This window comes from Paramisgurnus dabryanus, chromosome 24 (assembly GCF_030506205.2).
Source record: "Paramisgurnus dabryanus chromosome 24, PD_genome_1.1, whole genome shotgun sequence".
NCBI classification, from domain to species: domain Eukaryota; kingdom Metazoa; phylum Chordata; class Actinopteri; order Cypriniformes; family Cobitidae; genus Paramisgurnus; species Paramisgurnus dabryanus.
This window is the reverse complement of record NC_133360.1, coordinates 16,352,786-16,373,778: the sequence shown is the minus strand read 5'-3', so window position 1 is coordinate 16,373,778 and position 20,993 is coordinate 16,352,786. Positions and strand designations below refer to the sequence as shown.

At 35.8% G+C, this 20,993-nt stretch overlaps 3 protein-coding genes across 4 annotated transcripts; all 3 read right to left on the bottom strand.

The window, feature by feature from the left end:
* Positions 1 to 2,394: 2,394 nt before the first annotated feature.
* On the bottom strand, positions 2,395 to 3,640 carry rgs2 (regulator of G protein signaling 2). Its single transcript, XM_065244316.1, has 5 exons — positions 3,530 to 3,640; positions 3,352 to 3,438; positions 3,202 to 3,263; positions 2,691 to 2,857; positions 2,395 to 2,584 (listed from the first exon to the last, which is right to left on the bottom strand). The coding sequence occupies exons 1-5, from the start codon at positions 3,586 to 3,588 to the stop codon at positions 2,408 to 2,410; spliced, it is 552 nt and encodes a 183-aa protein (XP_065100388.1). The 5' UTR covers positions 3,589 to 3,640; the 3' UTR covers positions 2,395 to 2,407.
* Positions 3,641 to 10,403: 6,763 nt separating this feature from the next.
* On the bottom strand, positions 10,404 to 13,236 carry rgs13b (regulator of G protein signaling 13b). Of its 2 annotated transcripts, none has more exons than XM_065247181.2 (5): positions 13,052 to 13,236; positions 12,882 to 12,941; positions 12,701 to 12,762; positions 12,412 to 12,578; positions 10,404 to 12,331 (listed from the first exon to the last, which is right to left on the bottom strand). In XM_065247181.2, the coding sequence occupies exons 1-5, from the start codon at positions 13,126 to 13,128 to the stop codon at positions 12,143 to 12,145; spliced, it is 555 nt and encodes a 184-aa protein (XP_065103253.1). In that variant the 5' UTR covers positions 13,129 to 13,236; the 3' UTR covers positions 10,404 to 12,142. The 2 variants fall into 2 exon arrangements, with proteins under 2 accessions (XP_065103253.1, XP_065103246.1); XM_065247174.2 differs by having other exon boundaries at positions 12,701 to 12,765; positions 13,052 to 13,231.
* Positions 13,237 to 17,101: 3,865 nt separating this feature from the next.
* On the bottom strand, positions 17,102 to 20,401 carry LOC135721243 (regulator of G-protein signaling 8). The gene is made up of 4 exons (XM_065243436.2): positions 20,230 to 20,401; positions 18,518 to 18,573; positions 18,273 to 18,436; positions 17,102 to 17,652 (listed from the first exon to the last, which is right to left on the bottom strand). The coding sequence occupies exons 1-4, from the start codon at positions 20,304 to 20,306 to the stop codon at positions 17,461 to 17,463; spliced, it is 489 nt and encodes a 162-aa protein (XP_065099508.1). The 5' UTR covers positions 20,307 to 20,401; the 3' UTR covers positions 17,102 to 17,460.
* Positions 20,402 to 20,993: the final 592 nt, after the last annotated feature.

Genomic DNA, 20,993 nt, shown 5'->3' with positions numbered 1-20,993 from the left:
GTATGGATTAAATGCACTGTTAGTCAGTTTGGACCTAAGTGTCCAAATACTTTTAGGACCACAGCAGATTTGAGGTCAAATGTTGCAGACTGATATGGGAAAGTCGTTGCTGTTGTAAAAAGCCACTTTGGTTTCTGTAAACACTTTCTTCTTGGATTAGTCAAACCAGATGGACTGTTTGGTATCTGGACAGTGTCAGTCTGCTATGAGATCATGGCAAAAGTAGAATCAAGTCACATACACTTAAATATGTTAGGTTACGTCAGATATGTGGACTTGGAACAAACCTAGGTAAAAAACAAACACAGTGTTCGGATCTCTGTTATTTGCATTAAATGTTTGTACTTGGGTGGCGTTTGTATTGATGTGTATGTACGTTTGCTGACATTTAGTTCATGTTGTAAATAGATTTAGTCTAAGAAGTAAATCTAAAGTGTATTAACATAATGCAATGATGTTTACTATGGCTGCATTAAAATGTGTACATCTGATTTCAAGTGAAAGTAATACAATTTTGTGATGGTTTGGTTAATGACACTTGTAGGACATCAACATTTCATTGTAAACATTTGGATTGTATTTTGATTTGTATTTAATTTTTAATTTATCTTGAGCCACTTTACTGCAAAAACATATTTAAAGAAATGTGTGTATTTTTTTTAAAAGATATACAATAATCTCAACTTAATGTGCAAAGGTGCAGTTACCAAAAAACATTCATAATTTTTGTTTTTGTTTTGAGCTACACTTTAAAAAGGGAAAGTTGGAGTCCTTAAAAAATTACTTCATTTGGTAACATTGTTCACTATAAAGGAACACGCCCACATTTTGGGAATTAAGTTTATTCACCATATCCCCCAAAGTCCATACATACTTTCTCATCTTTTTGGGTGCTGTAACTCTGTCTGACGCAGCCCAAGCTAGCTTAGCTTAGCACAAAGACTGAAAGTGAATGGCTCCGGCTAGCAAACTGCTCCCAATAAGTGACAAAATAAAGCAAACAGTTTCCTATTTATGTGTTGTGACTTGTATAGTCACACCATGTACAAATAACAAGGTCATATGAGACACAGCCATCTTTTAACTTTGTATATATACTGGAAACTAGATTCTCAGAAAGTGAAGCACTGCTATATGGGCGGAGTGATTTGCACAACTCTGATCGAACTCTGTAAAAGATGGCTTTGTCTCATTTGACCTTGTTATTTGTACACAGTATGACTAAACAAATCACAACACATAAATAGGAAAATGTTTGCATTATTTTATCACTTATTTGGAGCAGTTTGCTAGCTGGAGCCATTCACTTCCAGTCTTAGTGCTAAGCTAAGCTAGCAGGGGCTGCGTCAGACAGAGTTACATCACACACGAAAATGAGAAAGGTATGTATGGACTTATCTAACTCTGGGGGATATGGTGAATAACCTTGAATAACTAACGAAAATAATTACCTTCTGGTAGCGCCACCATCTTAGACTCCTCTGTATTCAGGAGAGAGTATTAGCGTTGTGTACGCACTTTTCTTAGTGACGTATGACAAATTCGGAGGGCGGGGGCACAGAGCAGCAGCAGAGTAACCTCCGTAAGCTGTGTAAAGCTCTGATCTTGAAGCGGACGCGACTAAGATGGCGGCGCTACCGGAAGGTAGTTATTTTCGTTAATAAAGTTTTAAATATGGATATTTCTACAACAACACCGCACGGATTACACTCAGAAGACCTTTGTTTATCATCCTGGAGCCGTGTTCCTTGAAGTGAAAATATAAGTTGATAAAGCTTTAATGTTTTAGGTGTTACTAACTGAAGTAATTTTTTAAGTTTCTCATCTTAATTTTTTTCTTAAAAAGTAAAAATGTAAGTTTATAAATCTTAATTTTTTAGAAGTAGATCAAATTATCACTTTTTACAGTGTATGAAAACATTGGCCTATTTGTTAAAAATGTGCCAACTAATGGAATTGGGTTAGGGTGGGACTCAATGTTTTATGAGGGATAATATTTTTTCTTGCGAATTTTATTTGAGATTATAATTAAACCAAATTAATAAACATTAACAATAACCAGACCAAACAGATCACGAATGAAACATTTTTTATAATTATTTGTAAAAAAGATATCAAACATCATGTAGGCCTACTTGTTGAACCAGTCAACAAGATGACGATATACAAACATACCAAAAGCAATACATCTTAAACAAACGGTTACTGTTTTTTTAAAAAACAAATACAGTTGATCATGTGACCACTTATTCATTTTAGGAATCACACTTTAATAACTATTTACATATATTGTGCAAAATATGCAAAATATAAATATGTTGAAATTTTAAGTGCAACAGCTCCTGTTTTTCCATTTGTCCGGACATTTCAATGTCCAGCATTTCTAATGTAAACCATTATGATGATGTTACTCTCTCTTTGCTAATTCACAAAGCCGACAGTAGAGTTCAGACTCCAGGAAGCGAGGGTATGAGTTGTGCTCCATTAGGTGATATGCTTTGTTCTGAGCGGCTATGAAGCTGGTCTGTGTTGGGAGCATAAGGCACTGGTCGACTGTTTCCTTTGTGCGGTAGTCCAAGTTGACCTGAAAGAAGAGACGAAATACATTAAAATGTATTTTTCGGCAATGCGAATATTCATTGTTGGCATTGCAATAGCACTTGAGTAAGATGAGATGTAGGCCACCTGACCTCCTTTGGAGAACCTTCCCGGATAAATTTTTCATATATTCTTTTTGCCTTGGATCTGAGTTTCGATCTGGATTTGATCTTTTGAAACTTTTCGCAGGCCATCCAAAACTCGATAATCTCCTCGCAGTGTTCAGACTTCATGAAAAGTCGAAATGCAGTTAATCCATCTATGAGGAGAGAGAATTATGAAGTGAATGTCTTATGAAGCCATTCAGTATGTGCCACAGTTTATTTTCTTAATGACCTACACTGTCAGAATAAAGGGTCCCAAGCTGTCACTGAGACGGTACCCTTTAAAAAGGTCATATTATGTTTAATTTAGGTACAGATATTTATACATTAGGTAACAATATGTACCCCTGAGGTCCTATATAATCTTTTTAGGTGCAAAGGTGTACTTTTCGAAAGTGTACCGCCCTAGTGACAGCTAATTTTTTACTTTTTTTCTAAAAGTGTATTTTCTTAGAAATAAGCAATAAAAGCAATGAAAATGACACAAAACTGTACTTACATTTACTGTTCAGTAAATTGTCCAGAGACTGTGCCCATTGACTAACTTCTTCAGCAGACAACCTACACGAATACAGAAAGATTGTTATGTATTTATTCCGTAAAAAATCTTTTTGCATTTAGTTATGTTAATAATTAATCGTTTCCATACCTGTATGCATTTTTCCGCACTGTGGTCCTGGACGTTTCTTTTTGCGGAAAGCTCCTGAAGGGCATCTTTGACCTCCAAGTCTTCCTTCTGTCAGTTGTATAACCAACATCACATTAGCAACCACATACTAACTGTTTTGACAAAATAAAGATTAAAACAAACATAAAACAAATCTCACCTCATGTGCTCTTCTCCCGTGACCGGTTCAGGATTCTCTGAATAGATCAGTCGATCCATGCTTGTGTATATAGTTGCTTTTATTGTTTTTCTGTGTGTATCAGTAACAACTAAAAAAGGATGGTACTCTGTGCTGCTCTTTATATCTCAGTGCTGTGTGCTGAGGGAGGGGCCTTATCAGTGGAGGAAGCATGTGATTGGTTGCATGCATGAGTGTTTGTGTGCTAGTGCTTGTGTAGGTCTTGTTGGCAGGAACACTGGATTTTTTTTTCTTAAAGTAAACATGACTTTACTGTTTAAAATAAATAATGAAGTTGTTGAGTTTAAACCTAGTGCTGTTTTATGACATACACAAATCAAACACGTGGGTGCAGTTAAATGAAATAAACTGCAAAAAATATTTTTATATTTTTGGGGCTGAGAAAAATAAAAAGAATTAAGTTTAAGTCTTTATTAACTATACTCGACTTTTTCTAACTCCATTTCAAGATTTTTCTTGTTTTAAGCATAAACTTACATAAGTTTTGCTTAACAGATTAGAAAATACTGCAAAAAAATAGGGTGATGTAAAAGTAGGAATATGTATTAAACTTTCCTTTTCCTAAAGTTTTATTTTTGTAATAGGATAGTTTTAATGACTACTATTATTCCAAAAGTAAGTCATGGAAAATCTGTGTACTCTACAGGTGTGGATCAACACTCACCTGTCTAATCAAGCTTTGTTTCCTATAAATGAAAAGGTTTACAAAAGGTCAAAGCTTTCAAATACGCTGCGTCACACCTTTGTCATACGAGGACATTAACGCAACATCCGTCTGTCCTAAAGTACTGAACAAACTGGTATGTTACTAAACAACGTTCTTGATGTTTCTATATATAGAAGGAATGTTGTATTTATAGAAACTCATTTATATAAATAGCTTACAATGTTTTAATTAATGTGGGTGTTACTTTAACTACAAAAAAACTTTAGCCTTTCTTGACATAATTGTTCAGCAACAGATATCAGGTGAAATTTACAAAATCTGTCAGGACAGGTATTCTAGATCTGCTAGTTGATGCATGCAGTGAACCAGTCTGAGGTCACGCATACCTTTTTATTGTGACCCTGTGAAAAGTTTAAGATCAAGCTTAAGATCAACTTTTCTAATTTACTGTTTTCTAAATAAAATCATCCTATACATAATGGAAAGAACATTCAGTAAAAATATAACTTTGATATATTTAATATTGACTGAGCATGGTCATGTCAAAGATTGAAATCAATGACTGAAATCAAACTTTGATGCGCCTCAAAATTAGGTAATGAGACTTTAGTCTGGATTTTACACACAGTCATATACCAGAAATGGTTCATCTTCACATCATATGTGACCAAGTTTGTAAAAAACTTTTTGTTGCATAAGTGAATATGCAAAAATGATCTTAAATCTTTGTCTAGAATCAAGACCTTTATCAAATACCATTTTTTTTATAGAAATATGCAGAAAAACTGCAAAAACTCTTTTAGAATTAGAAGAGAGTTATTTATATTTTTATTGTCAATGTATCAATTAAATGTAAGTTTAATTGCATATTGCATATGGTTTTGATATCATATCTGATATCAAAACCATTGCCATTATTGTCATTAATAGGACAATGCATGTGTCATTCACTGCAACAACCAAGTGACTTTGCACGACCCACCTGATCCCACTGTCTGACCCACTCGTGGGTCCCAACCCACAGTTCGAAAACCCCTGGTATAGAGTACTAAATTAGATTAACATGTTAATATTTATAGTTGTTGTACCATGTAAGCACATGAAGTATATAAGTGTTGTGCTTTGAGAGAAGTGCTTTAAATTCTGAACAAGACTGACCGCAGATGTTAACTAAAATTGTGGCTGGTAAGAATTTGAGAAATGTTGCAGGGGTTCCAGAAATTTACTGAGTTACTTGCAGGACACCAACCAATTTTCTGATTTATTAAATGCAAGACATTAAAAAGTTTTAAAACGTTTTAAATGCACGTTTAAAAATGATCATGCAACCTATATCAACTGAAACTTTTCACAAGTCAAAATGTATAATATTAAGTTGAAATGACTTGAACAGCCAATTGATTCAAATTAAAAATTAAAGCAGCAATGATTTTTCACTGTGTAGTTCCTATAGCCATACATCACAATATGGATCCACAGTTTTATAAATTCACTGGGGATGCAAAATACTGAGACCACGTTCTCGGGATTCTCTAAATCTAAAACTAAAGTGTTAGGACCGTGAAACATTTTGAACAGGTTAAACAACTGCTAACTTTAATTCCATAGATGGTTGGCATGTGACCTTGACCTTTCTTTTTTTGAACAAATATTCTGTTATGGTTAAGTCTGCATTTAATTATGAAAGAATGCAAAACTGAAACATTTTCACTTGTGATCTCTTTTTCTCCCATCTGCACTCTTTAAAAAAAAGTACATCAAGAAACAAAAGTTGTCACTGGGGCGGTACCTTTTTACTTTTGTACCTAAAATGCACATACTGGGACATCAAAGGAACATATCTGTACCTAAATGTTACATATTAGGACCTTTTAAAAGGTACTGTCCCAGTGACCAAAATGTAGAACTTAAGTGTGTTTATGAAAAACATTTGGTCTATTTTGTGGTGACTGTGTGTAATGTTTTATGAAATAAAACACGTAAGCTAAAATCTCAAGCATCAACCCTAAAATAATATTTAAGAACAAGGATGAAGAATTTGATTACGCTTGTCCTTAATCTGATCAGATTAAGTGTGTTACGCATAACTCACCTGATAATTTTCACTTTGAACATGAAATACCGGTTTATGTGTTGATTCATATCCCTAAATGGAATGAACAGAGCTTAACCAGTGTGTCAATGGAAAATGCATGTTTCCATTTGTTTATTCAATGATAGGCAAATGTAGATTTGTGTATGTGACTATTATCGGTTTTGTTTTTGACAGCTGTGCTAAGAGGACATGGAAAATGCTTCAATTTGCATAGACACACTGCATAGACATCAAAATTAAAAGTTTCCATGTACTTAAAATTCAATTTTGTTTATATACCGCTTTTCACAGTTATAGGGCGGTCTCCTGGCTTATCCTAGTCTCATACTAAAATGCATGTTTGAGCTGCCTTAATTTAAAAACACTTTGTACCCACATATCTTAACATACTGTACATCAGTGTTAGTGTTTGTCTCAATTGTTTTTTGTAAGGTTTGTGTGTAAAAACTACTTCAATGTCCTAATATAACTAAGGCGGACTCTCGCGGCTGTAGACGGTAATGTTGTCTCTTGCCTCATAAATGTCAAAATGTATTCATACTAGGGATGTGCACCGATGCATCGCATTCCCGTTGAAAAGACCTGTCTAAAAATCGATTCTGAATCGTAAGACTCCGATTCAGTGTTTCATGCACAGCTTGTGCATGTACTACGGCTCCGTGATCAGTAGGAAGTCCTTATCAATCTAAAATCACTATGAGTTTGACTCATTTATAACGAGTATTTAAAAAAGCAACACTCGTCAAACACAATCTTTCAATCATGAAAATATCTGAAACAATCTGAAGAACAGCGATATAAATATTCCTGTAGACATTTCCTGGAATAGTGTTTGTAATGATACTTCTTCTGTGGCACAAATGGAGTTTCTGCACGAAAGCGCCCCCTGGCTTTTGAATGCAGCGGCATTTCACCGTAATTCATTCAAATTCATTCATTGAGAAAACGAGCATTTGCCCGATTAATTGTCACAACCCTAATTCATACTGATTTACAAGGCGCCCCTGACTGTAAGACGCAGCACCAGCCAAGTTATGAAAAAAAAACGCGGCTTATAGGCCGAAAAATACGGCACTCATTTTCATTTACTTATTCAAGTGGAATATTGAATGAGGGTGTAAGGGGCGATTTCGGACAACCTTTGTGGTTGCTAGGTAGTGATAAAAACCCATGCCAAAATCTCTATGGGTGCATTCCTACTATAAGTGTGAAACAGACAACCATTGTTGGCTATTGCAAGCTATGTGTTTACTTTTAGGCCTTTAGCAGATCAAGTGACAAATTCGCAGCTGAATGATTTACATGATGTTTCCATGGATACGTGCTATATCAATAACTAAATAAGCTTAAAATATGAATCTTTTTTTCTTACAAATGTATCGTTTTGTAACTATATTAACCCAGTGGAGTCATTTAGATTACTTTAAAGGTGCTCTAAGCGAATTCTCGCATTTTAGGCCATAAAAAATTTTTTGTTTCATACAGTAAACATCTCCTCACTATCTGCTAACTGCCTGTCTCATGAACACATTGTTAAAAAAAACGCGGTCTCTGTAGACAGCCCATGCTCCACAAACTGCAAAAAAAAACAAAGTGGTCAAACCTACCACCACGAAACATAACAAAGTGTTTCAGCCAATAAACGACAAGAAGGATTTGGGAGTGGGGGTTGGGTGCGTTCATGACTCTTTCAGAAAGCACATTTTGTTTGACATTACTTCGAACGTCAACAAGAAGTGACGTCACACAGATTATCTTAGAGCGCCTTTAATCATGGATAATCGTCTTTTTGGAGCTTCAGCATGTTGAACCTAATATAAGAACATAATGGCATTTTTAATATAAAATCATGAATAAAGGAAGTACATCTGGGATGGCATAAGGGTGAGTAAACCAGCCGTGAAATGTGAAGTATATTTCATGTCGAAAGCACAGAACAGGATGAGTGTTTTTAAAAAATCGATATTGCTACTGTAAGTATGAGTAATAGAAATTGCGATGCTTGTGAAAGGGATTTTGCCTGACACATCCTCTCTGGTTTCAAAAATGCATCATTTACAACACAGTGAACTTTTTTCTGACCACTTCCTATTTGTTATGTTATCTCATCCATTTTGATAATATCAGATGCTTAGGCAAGTGTTGTGCAAACCGACACCAATCACATGATAAGCATTTTTCTGAAAGGCCAGGCTTGGAGACCTACTGTATACCAAATACATCTGCGACACATAAAGTCTCATTTATGACCTCTTAGACATCACCCAGCCTCACAGACGTTTGGGAGTATAAAGGCTTTGTGTTTTTAAAAGACTTATCATCTGTTATGGTGTTCAGACTGTAAATAACAGTGAGCTACTTAAGGGCTCTTCTGCACAATCTCGCCAAGTTTCCATTTAAACAGACGCTTCTCCAGAGGTCTTGCGCACAAGGTATTTCCCGGTAATGACACTTGTTTTGTACTCGTCTGGGACTCCAAAAGTACCTTGGTGCGAAAACAAGAACATCACATATTTTGTCACTGTATTTGGTGAAATGATGCATGTTTTGGTGAACTTGAAATAACCTCATTATGCATGAGTATATTTAAGTTTCTTGTCGGTTTAGATAAGCTGTTTAGGAGGGAGGCATAAATTGTATTTTCAAGATATGAATCTCTTTATTTTGTAATAAAAGTAATCCACACAGCTCCAGGGGGTTAATAAAGGCCTTATGGGGGTGCAATTTTGTAAAAAAAATCCATATTTAAAACTTTATAAACTATTATACCTTCTGTGAAGGAAGAATGCACTTTTTTGGGCTTGAAAGTCGTGGATTCTGCTTTCTATGGTTATAAAGCTTGGAAAAACCAGAACATTAAATAAATAACATCTGAAATATGATGGACATATGTATCTCGGATGGCTTGAGGGTAAGTAAATCATGGGGTAATTTCATTTTTCGGCTTATCAGTCATGTATCCAGTAGTATGTGAACGCTTGACCAAGAAGACTGTTTTTCGTTGAGACAGCACAGTAGGCCTGCATGCAACTAATGTGAATTGGTGTCTTATAAGTGTTGTGCCACATGGAGGAAAGCTTGCATCAATTTCGATTAGCAATATTTTACATGCAATAGCAAAAATGTGCAAATTGCAAGATGTCCTGACTTTACAGCCGGCACTGCAATACACACTTCTCTGCAGCGTCTGATGTCTTTCTGTCTTAATTCCTTCTTCTGTGGGAAATGAAACTCACATGTTCCTGTTTCAAAGGTAATTGTTTTGTCACAGAATAGTCATGCGACCTGTCAGACTCATTCCTATAGTGTTGCCATGAAGTTGTGCATTTGTGTATTTTGATAGAAATTTATCCAAAGTGATTATCAGCGCATTTGCATTGGTTTTTTCAGCATGTGTGTGTGTTTCCTCAGAATTCAAACACATGATCTCAATGATGTTGTTGAAACTTGAAGTTTTAGTGGTGTTGTTCAGTATAACGTCCTTTACATAAATGCATTTACTTTACAGTCACAATATTAAAGAGGTCCTATTGTGTACCATTAGGTACAGGTATACATCTGGTACCAGTATGTACCTTTGTGGTACTAATATCCACTCTCATGAACCAATATGTACCCCTGAGGTACTAATATGAACTATAGGTGCAAAGGTAAAAGCTAGGGACAATGTTTGACAGTTTTCAGAATTAAAGTTGATTCATTTTAAACATCTAGGAGCGGTTACCCGAACAGGGATTAGACTAATCCTAGACTAAAATAAATGTAAGAGCTGTCCAAACGGCAAAGAACTTGCACTGACATCTTAAAATACACCAGTGCCCTTTGTTTTGCCTCAAAATGCACACAAGTTATGTTTTTAGTAAGGCATGTTTGTTAAAACTAGTTAGATTTCCTAATGGAACTAAGGCCTAGTCCTGGTTTAAGCTAATCCTTGTCTGGGAAAACGCCCCCTAAATTTTACAAACTTAAACTAAAGCGAAATTCCTTAAAATAAGCAAACTGTATTTAATATAAAGCAAAATGTATTTTCTGACAAATTTGTGTTCTTCTGCAGTAACTACATAATCCAAGAATAAAGTTGAACAATATCCAATTTTAATTTTATTCTTCTTAATAATTAAAGTGGACAGAACAAATGTCAACATCCAACCATCTAATAAATAACAATCATAGTACAGTAGTACATTTGCTTTAAAGGGGTCATATGATGTGATTTTTATATTTTCGTTTCTCTTTGGAGTATTAATGCTTTTGTGCATATACTGTATAGCACTGTTTCCAAATCCTGGTCCTTGAGTACCCCCTTCCAGAAAGTTATAGATGTCTCCTTATCTAACACACCTGATTTTACTCAACAGCTTGTTATGGAGACATGTTACCCATTCTAGAAGGAGACTGATTAGTTGAATCAGGTTTTTTAAATAAGGAGACATCTAAAACTTTCTGGAAGGGGGTACTCAAGGACCAGGATTGGGAAACACTGCTGTATAGGATCCGTAAAGTCACAAAGATTAAACCCTGAGGGATTCTCTCTAAAAGTTTTATTCAAACACGCCCCCACAGATCTACCCCACTATGTGGGAAGATTTGCATAACACCACCCACTTTGCATACGCAAAGAAAGAAGACATAACTTTTATTCTCGTTGTAGTTTTATTGCCACCACCCGCGCCGCCATGTTGTGAAGACCCTGTGCTTTAGGAGTTGATATTCCAAATATGGTAACATTTCCGTCACACGCTTGAGGTATTCCACCAATCACAATGCACTCGATGCCTTGCCAATCATAGCACACTGAGCTTTTCAAAACGTTAGCTTTGTAAAAATCGCAGTTATACAGGAACAACAATAATGTACAGTGTGTGGAAAATAATGTGTTTTTTGAACCTTAACCCATAAACACATTGCAATACATCAAATAAACAAAATCATTTTCTTTATATGACCCCTTTAAACCTCATGACATTACAAGTAATGCAATGCTTACAGTTTGTGTGTGCGGCACACATGCTACAGTTTTTATTTTCTTATTTGAACTCTAGGAGTTCAATTGGTCATAACGTTTAAATTATACATCTTTGGCAATGTTACAATACAGTTTATAACAATTCCCCTTGCAAGAATCTCATATAAACCTCAACCAACCAGCTGGGATAGTTTTTTCTTGGTATGAAAGTCTTTATAATGCATGGCAAAACAGTTCTTAAAGATCTCCTGAAAGCTCCAGGAGCAGATAGTGTTGTGCCAACATTGTAGTTTTATAAAACCACCGGAAAAGCTTTAAGGAGCTGAACGCTTATCTACACAGGAAACCTCCACAGTAGAGAAGTTGTCAAAAAAACTTTAATAATAAAAACGCTTTGGGCTAACTGTAGGTTTAGTGCAATGAGGCTCCTAGTCCCAGAAGTATTGCTTTGTTGTAGATCAGATACATTCTAACTGCATTGATCTTTAAGTCCCAAAGGTTCTTTGAGGGTTATGTTAGGTCCACCCGAGTTGGGATCCATGTTTTGAGGTTTTGCAGGGTTCGGCTTTTGCAAGGAAGTCCAGAAGACTTAGCCAGGTCAGATGAGGTGTTTCTGTGTGGAATTTACATGTTCTTCCTGAGTCAGCATGGGTTTATTCCGGGGACACCGTTTTCCTACCATAGTTTAGGTAAATTGGAAATGGCAAATTGTCCTTCCCCAATTGTTTATAGATTACTCAGTTCTCACCATATAGCCATAGATGCTGTAATAGCATTAAAAAAAAAAAACAAACAAGAAGTTCACAATATTCCAGTTTTAGCTTTGGTACTGTATAACAAATCCAGTTATGCTTGCTCAGTGTCCACAGCAAGGGAATCGAGAAGAGTCTTGTACATCTCAGATCGTAGAAACCTAGGATAAGAGTCCCGTTCCATCAGTCCGTAAACAATCTTCTGAGCCTCGTCGAAACATTGCACCGTCGGCCTTCTTACATTTTTCTTAATTTCTTCTCGTGTTTGGTGGTCAATGTTAATCTGCAATGCAAATGGAAAGAATTAAGACACAGATATTGAGTATTAGACTCCGATTGTTAGATTTGGTGGATTAGCATTACCTCTTTTGGAGATTCGGCTTTAACAAATTGCTCAAAGATTTTTTTTGCCCTCGATGTCATCTTATGCGAGGACGTGATCTTCTTGAAGTCTTCGCACGTCAACCAGAATTCCATGTTTTCATCGCTGTATTCTGATTTGAGAAAGGTGTGAAATGTGGCCAAGCCATCTATGGAGGCAAGGAGGCATCAATGTCAAAACACATGTAGTAATTCCTTTGATTTCCGAATGTTTTCATTCAAACTAGTGAAAGCAAACCGCAATAAATTGTAAAAAAATAGATGCTCTTACATTTCGACCCGAGAAGGCGCTCCAGAGACTGGGCCCATTGTTGGATATCTTCCAGACTTAGCCTGCTAGAAAAGCGAGATGTTTTATTACTACTTTATAACATTAAGGAGTGATTTAGGAGCAGTAACTTTTGGATTAAAAAAACATTCTTGCACAAATTACGTTTTTTTATGTACATTACCTCTCCTGAGCAGGCGAGTCGGAGAACATACACTTTAGTCGGCACATGAGGTTCTTTCCTCTACGAAGAAAACATCAGCTTTGTTGTCGACATTTCATGCTTCACACATGCAAACGTATGCTAAAGCATGCTGTAATATAACACAACTCCCATTAAAACGTAGCACTTACAAGTTCTTGTTTCTTCCATGATCATCATTTTCCATGTTGAAACTTTTCGTAGGATACTGCACGATTAGGCCAGGCATGGTAGATCGAAGGATTGTTGTCCAAAAGTCCTCAGCTTCTCTCTAGTTGTGATCATACTGCACTTGGTGTATACCGGCTTCCCTTCTGCGTATCCGGCTCTGCCTTTTATGTCCTGCGACGGTTGCTAGGGGCTTGTGTCACCAACAGGGACTCGTCGAACCACAGCAAAGAGGAAGCCACACAACTCTCCACCCACTTGACATACACAAAGCACCCTCAAGAAATATTTGCTGTCAGATGGGGAGTGATGTTGACGAGGGTATTTTTAACGTATTATTAGACATGTAAATACATGGGTGGCCACATATATAACAGATAAGCAAATTACAACTTTGCATGATTTGGTGTCTTGGAAAAATACACGGATGCAAACAGGGTCCGAATTATGAATTCGGGCCCAGTAATGAAAATAAGAGTCAAATGAGATGGTTACAACCTGTGCATCATTCTTTGTTTTCAACAGTGTTGTTGTTTTTAAATAAAGCTACATGAATACATTTGGTTTAGATAATAATGGACAGGCTGTCACCAGTTTTGCGTGTAACCCTGTACTAAAATTGAACATTAGAACCAAATAGAGTTTTGTGATTACAGATGTCTCACAAAGACATTTACATTTACGTATTTGGCAGACGCTTTTACCGAAAGTGACTTACAGTGCATTCAAACAATACATTTTTTCTGTATATGTGCACCCTGGTATTGAACCCATGACCTTTGTGCTCTTGAGCTACTAAATATGATTGCACCTTCTCAAATTTATGAAAACCATCTATGTAGTCAAGTACTTTTATAATCTCAGGACATTAATCTCAAATTAACTCAAAAACCTTTTACAGTCTTATCTTACATTTGCATTTAGGTATTTAGCAAATGTTTTCTCCAAAAGTTAGAAAAACAGCAATGCAATTTATCATAGGTAAGTAATAATAATACAAAGTTGCCTTCAGCTTACAAAGCAGCGTCATTTTAGTCTATTCTGTGGTCAGACAATGTGTATGAAACCATGATAAGCGACTTTTCTGGGTTGCGGTGACTCCTCGAGTTTGTCCAAAAATGGATATAGGCAGTCGAGCATTCATGCTGAAGTACATGTGCAGACTAGCGCTTAAGTCACATGATCGGCTTGCTTTATCTCACTGTAACGCTGTCAGTTTGTCCATCGTGAACACTTGGGCAACTTTCTTCCTCTGGTCATTTCAGCAGCTCTGAACCTCACTCATTTCCTTTCAGTTGCCATGGCAATCGTGTATTTCACCTGAGATCACGGGAGAGTTCGGTCAGCACGTCATCCGCAGGTCAAAACAGGGTAACTTACTGTACACTGTAAACAATGCTGGGTCAAAATTGACATTTACAAAGTTTATTGTAGATTAATGCTTGGGTTTGTTCATTTTTTACCTAACCATGGGTTGAAACAACCCTTTTTTTACACTGTATGGACTGGTACTCGGAAACATTTGTACAAAAGCCGTCACTGGGACAGTACCCTTTAAAAGCGTCCTATTGTGTAACATTTATGTACAAATATGTTGCAATATACGTCTTTGATGTACTAATATGCACTACAAAGGTGTAATTTCTGAAAGGGTACCACCCCAGTGACAGCTTTTGCACCTTTTTTTTTTAATTGTAGGCAATAATTGGGCATCCGCTGTATATACCACAGTTGCGAGAGGGTTTGTAAAGTGAGGCCCTCTGTGGAAATTCATTTCCTTATGTCAATGTGTTACCACATGATTTGACATCCGTTGTGCCTCTGAATGATAGCATGTTTGGGAAAAACTGCACAGAGATAAGTGTGTAGATAAGGTATGCACATACTGTATACAGTAGTGTACTCATTGGGCACAGGCAAGGATAGGACATTTACAGAAGCAACGATTCTGTATACATGTGCATTTTAAAAATGAGATCTTTGATATTGCAATAGTTTCTTCTAGGCTCATGAATGAGATTCAATGGGAAGCTAATGTAAATTTTAAGTCTTTGCATTCCTACAATCAGGAAATCCCTGTCTTATTTGTTTTCTTTAAGCAGTTTTGCAAAATCATTTTGAATATATGACCCTGTCTGTGAAGTCCAGGCTAAAGTCTCACAATGAGAGCATCAAAGTTTGATTTTACTCATTGATTTCACATTGATTTCAATATATGACATGACCTTATACTCAGTCAATATTGAAGATATCAAGGTTATATTTTCACAGAATGTTCCTTACATTATGTAGGATGACTTTATGTAAATCACATAAATGACTTTAGCTGCGTGTCACGGACTAGCTCATAGATGTTCTGTATGTAGTCCTCTTATATTTTGTACATAATATTTTTATTGAATGTAATATTTTTCCATTATTAGACGTCAGATATTCTTAGTGCATGGTCTGTGCTTGTAAACCATCGATTGTTAAATCACATTTCCCAAGAAGGACATGTGCTGGTGATTTATTCTCCATCAGATTTTATGACATTCAATGCAATGGTAAAGTTTTAAGTCCATTAAACGGGTTAATCTCAGCAGTTTCGATTTGCCTTTAAATCCTTAAAATTAGGGAAAGAAGTAATTGTCACTGTGGTATTATTGTTGTATTTAATGTCTGCGTCTCTTGCTTTAAACATGTTCCTTTAAGCATCAATTTGGACATGTGACCAAAACACAATTATTCATAGACTGTGGAAAATCTTGACTAGGAGTTTCTTCTCACATACAGTAGTTAGTCAACGTCCTAAGGTGATCTAAATATAGCCTTTTTTGCTATTTATGTCCATGTGTGGCACACTTTTTGAATCATCACCATCAGAAATGAGTGGGAGAACCCATCATACAGTAAAATATAGACTATTCTATAAATAAGTGATGACATCACCATCTTTGCATGGAGTGGGTTTATTACTGTGGATTTTTATTATTCTTTTAAAACTTCACTGTGTTCCATTCCACATATTCCTATGTGACACTGTCTGTGAAATCCAGGCTAAAGTCCTATAAGAAATTATGGTCTTTGACATGACCTTGCTCAGTCAATATTAACCTTAGAATGCATAAAGCGGGTCAAATTGACTCTGACAGGCTGTGATTTTTTTTGTAGTTTAGTTATGAAATCATTTATTTATTTAATATTTCATGAATTTCTCAAACAACTTGTTTCTGACCTTCGTGGAAATCATCACTACCCCAAGACATAGATCTAGGCATGCATAAAGTGGGTCAAAATGATCCCTATTCATTTCTTATGGAATAATTACCTATAATATATTTATTTAACACTTTCTATAAATTATAATATGAATATATTCTTAATACTTTAATTTAATCTTCATCGGGTCACATGACATCAGTTGTCATAGCAACAGATCACCAACAGCAAACTAATACTTCCCTGTGGTCCTGTACGGTAGGAAATGTACATAATATCTTAATGAAACATGATCTTTACATGATATCCTAATGATTTTTGGCATAAGAGAAAAAATATAATTTTGACCCATACGATGTATTGTTGGCTATTGCTACAAACATACCCGTGCGACTTATGACTGGTTTTGTGGTCCAGGGTCACATATATCAACTTTAAAAGATATAAATTATAAAAGATGCCCTCATAGTCAGCATTACAACACCTTTGTATAGGATCCAGACTGCATCTTGTTTTAAGTTAACCAAAGAGATTCCATATAGAAAGACCTCTTGATCTTACTTGTCTGTTTTATTTTAGCCATCGGCATCACATTTTTGACAATGACTTTCAGGACAATCACCAAATTGCCTTTATTTCTTATTTCTTAAAGGTGCGTATTAATCCTTAAACATTCAGTACATAAGCAATGCCTGATTGTTATGCCACAACGAGGCACAAAATATGTATATAAACCCCTCTATATTCTATATTGTTTGTATTTACTGTAACTATAAACATAGCTTTATAGACAATGGTTAAGTTTGCTAAATGAATGAAACAATTAAAACATGTAAATGTAATACTGTTTAATATACATCACACAATGTAAACACCTTTAATTATCATACATACATTATTTACTGGCATTGTTCAGAAATGTACTCCAAAAATCACCCATAAAAACAGAAAAGTCACTTGACCCTGCCCTTCCCAAACAGCAACCCAATTTCTCTTCATTCTATGTCATTTACTATAACTGCAAGTGATGGTGACATTTTTATCTTCTTGTTTTATCATCTTTTTCATCTTGTCACTTAGAACCAATGAAGTTCAAACGGTTCGCCACATACTTTCTGTTTTTTTAAGTGACTTCCCCTAAACCACGTGCGCGTGTCCTCTTTCGATGAGGGACTTTCTCTGCTTTTGTTGTCTACAGCAGGTCTACTTTGGGTTCCTGTCTTGTGTTCCTTACGTCCTGGTAGGCCTCAGACTTGAGGAACCTTGGGCAGGAGTCTTTCTCCATCAGTCTGTATATGTGGGCCTCTGCTTCATCAAAACAAGTGAGGTCAGGATTCGCCAAGGATTTCTTGATCTTGTCACGAATGTGATGGTCAATGTTGACCTGTGCGAATTGTACATTGGTTACATTTTAGTGGTGATATACAACTTTTCATATGTTTGATAAATTTATTTAACATTCAATGACTCTAGCATGGAAATTAGATGTTTTTTAACACATTGCACGCCTGTATTACTCTTTAAAATGGAGATCTTGACTTTTATGGTACTGTAACAATTAAAATATATATCATAATTTTGATACAATCTTGAATTTATATTCAAGTTCAATTTTTAATTTGGTATCACATTACAATTATAATTTACAGAGAGATTTGAACCTACAAATATAACTGCTGTATGTCAACCCACCTATCCTATTAATAAATAAAATAAATAGGCAAATGCTATGATGTAATGATTTTCCATCCATGCTAATATGTTTGCCATGTTCCTACATGCTTACAAATAAAGGTACAAAAGTAGGGTGGTACCCTTTCAAAGGTACATCTTTGTACTTCAAAGATACATATTGGTACTTCAAAGATACACACTGGTGCCTCAAAGGTAAACATAATGACCTTTTTAGCGTCTCACTGACAGCTTTTACACCATTATTTCTGACAGTGTACTTTAATGCGTGTGTGAACACATTTATTGCTCTGAAATGATTCACATGCCGACCTCTTTTTGCGCCATAGGATGAAGAAACTCTTCATAGATCTTTGCTGCTCTGTAGGAGCGTTTGGCAGGTGAGATCTTCTTATACTCCCTGCAGGCCAACCAAAAGTCCACATTCTCCGCACTAAACTCAGTCTCAAGGAATGAGCGAAAAGCTGCCAGGTATTCTGTTGAGAGAGAATGTGAAAGTAAATAGAAAGTAGGAACATTACATTAGTTGGTTATGCACTTGATTAAAAGTTACTAACCTTTATTTATCAGCAGATCTGCTAACTTTAGCCCAGGTGTCGAATGCTCCTGTAGTCTTACAGAAAAAAACAATAATGTAAGAAGGTTGTGCCTTAAAGTTTTTATTTTCATACATTTTATAAGGGTTGTTAGTAGGCATGGGCCGTTTACCGGTTTCAAGGTATACAGAGGCTTTAAAGGGTGTAGGTTTCAAAACCACAGACAAATTCTGTGATACTGTTTACAAGGTAAGAGCTGTGTTTACACAAAATTAATTAAATCATTAAAGGCGGGGTGCATGATCTCTAAAAGCCCATGTTGACATTTGAAATCACCTAAACAAACACGCCCCTACCCCAATAGAATCTGGACCTTATTTTTATAGACCCGCCCCACACATACGCAATGCAGGCAACGATGACGGTTAGTAGATACGCATCTTACTGCTGATGGCTACAAGTGTGTTTTGGTACTTGGCCCAAATCCCTTTTCCAAAGTGTTTTTCAAAAATCATGCACCCTGCCTTGATGTTTACATTTAATATATATTAAAAAAAAAATTGGGGGAAAAAATCTTTAATTAAAAATATATTGTTTCAATATTGTGGTATTTTTTTTACAAATTACTTTATCTGTGAGCATTATTTTTAGAAATGAATGTGCCCTCATAATCTTTCATTAAAAGAGCAAATTCGCTCCCCTCCTCGAAACGATTTCTTGTTACTTCCGGTCACTAGGAATGGCAGGTGGGCGGGGCCCGAGAAAAAATTGCAGCAATTAGTAAATAGCAACATGACCCAACTTCCAATGATTCAATTAATTCTAAATAGACAAATTCAAGTCCCACCCTACCTTTTTAACCCTCACAACGGGGAAAATAAGACATTCGCTACTTTTGTTTTTATTGTGACTTTAAAGGCTTTATTTTACCTGGCATATACATATCTTGCTTTAAAATAAAATAGTGTCCAGTTAAAAAGTTGTTGTTCGTATAAGCAGACATTTTAGTGTTGCAGTGGCAATACCGCAACACAGTGAAAGTTAGTTAGTCTGTTAAAGCATTGAAATTACTGTTATGTATTACAAAAAAAAGATTTATTAGTATTTTGTTGGTGCAAAATTATTACGCCATTGAAAGGCATAAAGTATTCATTCCTTTTAAACAATATGTTCACCTTGTATTCACATTTCTGTTGTGATTTCAGTGTTCAATACTGTTGCACTTTTATAAATGAATGATTTATTTGCAGTGATGCCATGGAAGAATTATATTTGGTTCCCCAAATAACCCCTCCTAGTCAAAGGTTGTTACTAAACCCTAAAAATATGTACCCCAGCGGTCACTAGGGCAGAAGTACCCATTAAAACGGTCCTTATATGTACCATATAAAAGGGTACCACCCCAATGAAAGTAAATATGGATACATATTGACTATTTTTTTAACAGTGTACAAGAAATCTTTTGATATTAAAGCTGATGAAGAACCTTTTAGGAACCTTTCTTTGTTAGAGTGTTCAATTGTTTCTACGTTTAACACATGCATGTACATGACAATAAAGATTGCTTACGAGCTTACTTATTATCAGCGTAAATCTTTTCCTGATTTAAAAAACATCTGATATTGTTCTCCTGCTTTTTTGCTTAAAACGTCATGTCTGTGACAACAATAATAACCACCATCAAGCCTTCCAACTCATATAAATGCTAAAAGACAAAATAAAAATGTATTTACGTTTCTGGTTGCTTTATGTTCTGAATGATATCCTTAAACTCGTTGGTTCTGATCTTGGAGAACAGTAGTTTAGGCATCGCTGGACCGCAGGTAGAATGACTATCGAGCACTATCTGTTAAGAGTTCATGTTTTGAAACCTTCTTTCCCTCAAGTTTCTGTACATGTGGTTGCTAGGTGGATGGAGTGAATGTTGTGACACCTGAACGTGTTCATACACATCTCCAGATACCACTAAGACTGCAAAGTTCACCATTTGCTCCCTGTGATTAATACTGAGTTATAGTTTGGTGCAGATGAAAGTTACTTTTGAACAAATGCAATAATATACAGAACACTCAGAAAAAAAGGTACAAAAGTTATCACTGGGACAGTATCTTTTAAAAAGGTCCTTAAATGTACCAGTGTGTACCCTTGAGGTACCAATATGCACCTTTAAGGTACAAAAGGTACCTCCCCGATGACGACTTTTGTAACGATGTACCTTTTTTCTGAGAGCGCAGAATAATTTTGTTTGCTTTGTTGTATTGTTTTAAATAAACTATTTCAATACTCTAGTAAAGTACAAATTTCTGAATTTTGTAGTGCATATGTGTATTAATGTATACTGTAACAAATACTTGACATTCCTGATCATTTCCATCTGCAGATGCTACGACATCACAGTTTAAAGATTACTATATGGATTTTCCATTAACATTTAGGCCTCCTCGAGTTAGACATCACGTTATTCTCCAGTTGTTCCTCTTTTGTACCTATTCAGATG

Coding starts and splice junctions, on each gene's coding strand:
- rgs2 (XM_065244316.1), bottom strand. CDS start 3,588: ATGGATCGACTGATCTATTCAGAGAATCCTGAACCGGTCACGGGAGAA. Junction 2,858..3,201: donor CAATTTACTGAACAGTAAAT/GTAAGTACAGTT, acceptor CTCTCCTCATAG/ATGGATTAACTGCATTTCGA. Junction 2,585..2,690: donor GGGAAGGTTCTCCAAAGGAG/GTCAGGTGGCCT, acceptor CTCTTCTTTCAG/GTCAACTTGGACTACCGCAC.
- rgs13b (XM_065247174.2), bottom strand. CDS start 13,128: ATGCCTGGCCTAATCGTGCAGTATCCTACGAAAAGTTTCAACATGGAA. Junction 12,942..13,051: donor CATGGAAGAAACAAGAACTT/GTAAGTGCTACG, acceptor TTTTCTTCGTAG/AGGAAAGAACCTCATGTGCC. Junction 12,766..12,881: donor GACTCGCCTGCTCAGGAGAG/GTAATGTACATA, acceptor TCGCTTTTCTAG/CAGGCTAAGTCTGGAAGATA.
- LOC135721243 (XM_065243436.2), bottom strand. CDS start 20,306: ATGCCTAAACTACTGTTCTCCAAGATCAGAACCAACGAGTTTAAGGAT. Junction 18,437..18,517: donor AGATCTGCTGATAAATAAAG/GTTAGTAACTTT, acceptor CTCTCTCAACAG/AATACCTGGCAGCTTTTCGC. Junction 17,653..18,272: donor ATCCTATGGCGCAAAAAGAG/GTCGGCATGTGA, acceptor CAATTCGCACAG/GTCAACATTGACCATCACAT.